General features: G+C 40.3%; 1 protein-coding gene across 1 annotated transcript; it reads right to left on the bottom strand.

The window, feature by feature from the left end:
* Positions 1-277: 277 nt before the first annotated feature.
* Positions 278-2,306, bottom strand: LOC117495396 (cytochrome P450 2J2-like). The gene is made up of 5 exons (XM_034146614.1): positions 1,971-2,306; positions 1,651-1,813; positions 685-834; positions 447-607; positions 278-373 (listed from the first exon to the last, which is right to left on the bottom strand). The coding sequence occupies exons 1-5, from the start codon at positions 2,151-2,153 to the stop codon at positions 278-280; spliced, it is 753 nt and encodes a 250-aa protein (XP_034002505.1). The 5' UTR covers positions 2,154-2,306.
* Between the last annotated feature and the right edge of the window lie 323 nt (positions 2,307-2,629).

Genomic DNA, 2,629 nt, shown 5'->3' with positions numbered 1-2,629 from the left:
CTTCAAACACAGTGTTAAAACTGTGTTAAACAGTGGGGTAACATGTTTGAAATGACAGCACACTGCTGCTTGTTGGCAGGTAAACATTGTTTAATTGTTTAAGTGTTTTTAAATGTATGGAACAGTGTTTTGTCTCTTTCAAAACTCTCCCGTCATTGGCCGGATACATGGGGATGATTTTATATTCACTATGACCGTTACTATTCCAGTGAGACGAAGTACGTCCGGTGACGGGAGTGATCCCATGTTAATTTTGTCCAAAAACCAGAGCATTCCCTTATCTCAGGAAAGCCAAGATCTCCGAGTAGTTCTTTAACACAGTCTGGTGAGGTCCTGGCAGGTACTTCAGCACACCAGGGAAGGCATCATACAGCTGTTGATGGGACAAACTCTCAGATTAGTTATAGGTCTACAGCACAGTTTAGTTAAAGTAGATGAGAAATTACCTGAGTCTGAGGTAAGCCAGCTAACCTAATAGCCTCATTGTCCAAGTCCAGAATCCTGCGGAAGCTTTGATCGCTGTACTCAAAGCGATGTCCGAAGAGCACAGACGAGATGATGTTACACACTCCATTCGTTATGATGTTATGGGGGTTAAATGGCCTTCCTGGGAATATGTTGAATTAAAGTAATGATATATCATGTTAGGATATAAAATCACTCCACATAGCAATCTCTACTTGCCTTGTTCCTCTTTGAAAGCTTCACAGATGTAGGTGTTTTCCACCTCAATGTATTTTTCCAGGGACTTCTGGCCCTCTCCAAAGTAACGCAGGTGAGTGTTGGCAAACTTCCTTTGCTTTTTCCACAAGTACCCATTGCTCAAAGCTATACCTGTGGGACAGTTGTAGCAAATTAACAAAGCAAACAGGCAATTCACTGCCTTTACAGATTTTAGATATCACTTCTGAGCACCTTTCTTGAAAAGAAACACTTTCTTTCACTCCCTCAAGGTTCAAGGTTCTCCCTCAAGGCTCAGGAAGAAATCACTACGGATTATCAAAGACCCCCATCACCCCAGCCACAAACTGTTCTTTCTGTTGCCGTCTGGCAGACGTTACCGCAGCATCCTGGCAAGGACAAGAAGATTCGGAGACAGTTTTTTCCCGCGGGCAGTGAGACTGTTAAACAATTGAACTGTTGAAACAACTTCAAACATTCAACTGCTACTCAGTAGTATGTATCTAATACCTAATATATATATATCATTCCAATAACTTGTATATAGACTCATACTGCACTATTCCACATCATAACTTTATTTCATTTTTATAACTATTATTATTTTTGTATTGCTCATGCTCTTATTGTTATTATGTTATGTTATTATGTTGCATTGTTGGAGAAGCCTGTGACATAAGATTTTCAACTGCATAATTACTCTGTAGCTATGTCAGATTGACAATAAAGAACCTTGAACCCTAATCTGGTGTTGTGCAGTGTTGTTGTTGCACAGAGGGGAGAGTCTATTCTGCATGGACCACAGACTTTGTCCCATGTGAGTTGACTTACTGGGCTATGACTTTTGGTTAAATCTATCGATACTGCGTAAAGAGATTAAGTTCTGCCCTGGAGAAGGCAAACCACTACTGCAATACTTTTGCACCATTAAATATTCAGGCTTTCTCACTCTCGTTCAGGTATACTCACCAATCCCCTTAAAGACAGCATGGAAAAGAGGAATAATAGGTCTATCAATAAAGCTGTCCAGCTGGATAACAAGAGCCTCTTTGACCATCTTGTACCCGGAAACAAACACCATCCTCTGGCTGCCTATCCTCAAGCTGAACACTGGACCATACTCCTGAGAGAGCTGCATTCAAAAACAAAAGCATTTTTTTAGTTGCAAGCTTTTATTGTTTATTTATTGTTATTTCCAGCCTATAGTGTTGCAAAGGCTTATTTATGAAAGACACATTGCCTGTAGGATATTAAAGATAAACTTGTGTCCTCTAATCTGTTCACCTTACCTTCTCCATTGCTTTGAAGTCAAGTCCTATCAAGACATTTCCTAGAAAAGGCGCAGCCCATGGTCCAGGGGGAAAGCTGTTTGGTCTCCAGTTTCTGATCACATCTGTCAGGAGTAACACTATAAAACTGATCAACAGCCAACTAGTGAAGTCCATACACTCAAAAAGGGCTTGAAAAATCATGATGAAAATGTTTAAAAGGACCCTCTGTAAACTCAGTTTGCTCCTGCAGGCATGGTCCGTCTCATGTTATTTGGCTGCGGGTTGTACGAGGCAGAGGCGGAAAAATTCCCAACAAGGAAATGTTACGTAACACTGAGTGTCTCTCTGGACATCTTCCAGCAGGAGGATTGTATTTGTTTTGTTAGAAATTAAAATCAATGTTGATGTGGCGTAATTTGAATGAAATACACTATTTCATTTAAATCTGTTTTATTCTGAAAACCGAAGATTCACATGTGACTTCCGGTTTTTCCGCTGGTGAATTTCGTCATTTCCGGTTAGCATTAGCTTGTGGCGAAATGCTACGTTTTCAAACCGTGAATTGAAGGTGAAATAACGTGATGTTGTACACTAAACACCCTGAGTTTAACACTCATTTATTGACGCTGGAATGAGGTTTATTAGGGAATGTTTAGATGACCACAGACATCAGAGTG

Source organism: Trematomus bernacchii, unplaced genomic scaffold (genome assembly GCF_902827165.1).
Source record: "Trematomus bernacchii unplaced genomic scaffold, fTreBer1.1, whole genome shotgun sequence".
Classification (NCBI taxonomy): Eukaryota; Metazoa; Chordata; class Actinopteri; order Perciformes; family Nototheniidae; genus Trematomus; species Trematomus bernacchii.
Note: the sequence above shows the minus strand (reverse complement) of the source record. Positions and strands in the feature narration are given on the sequence as shown.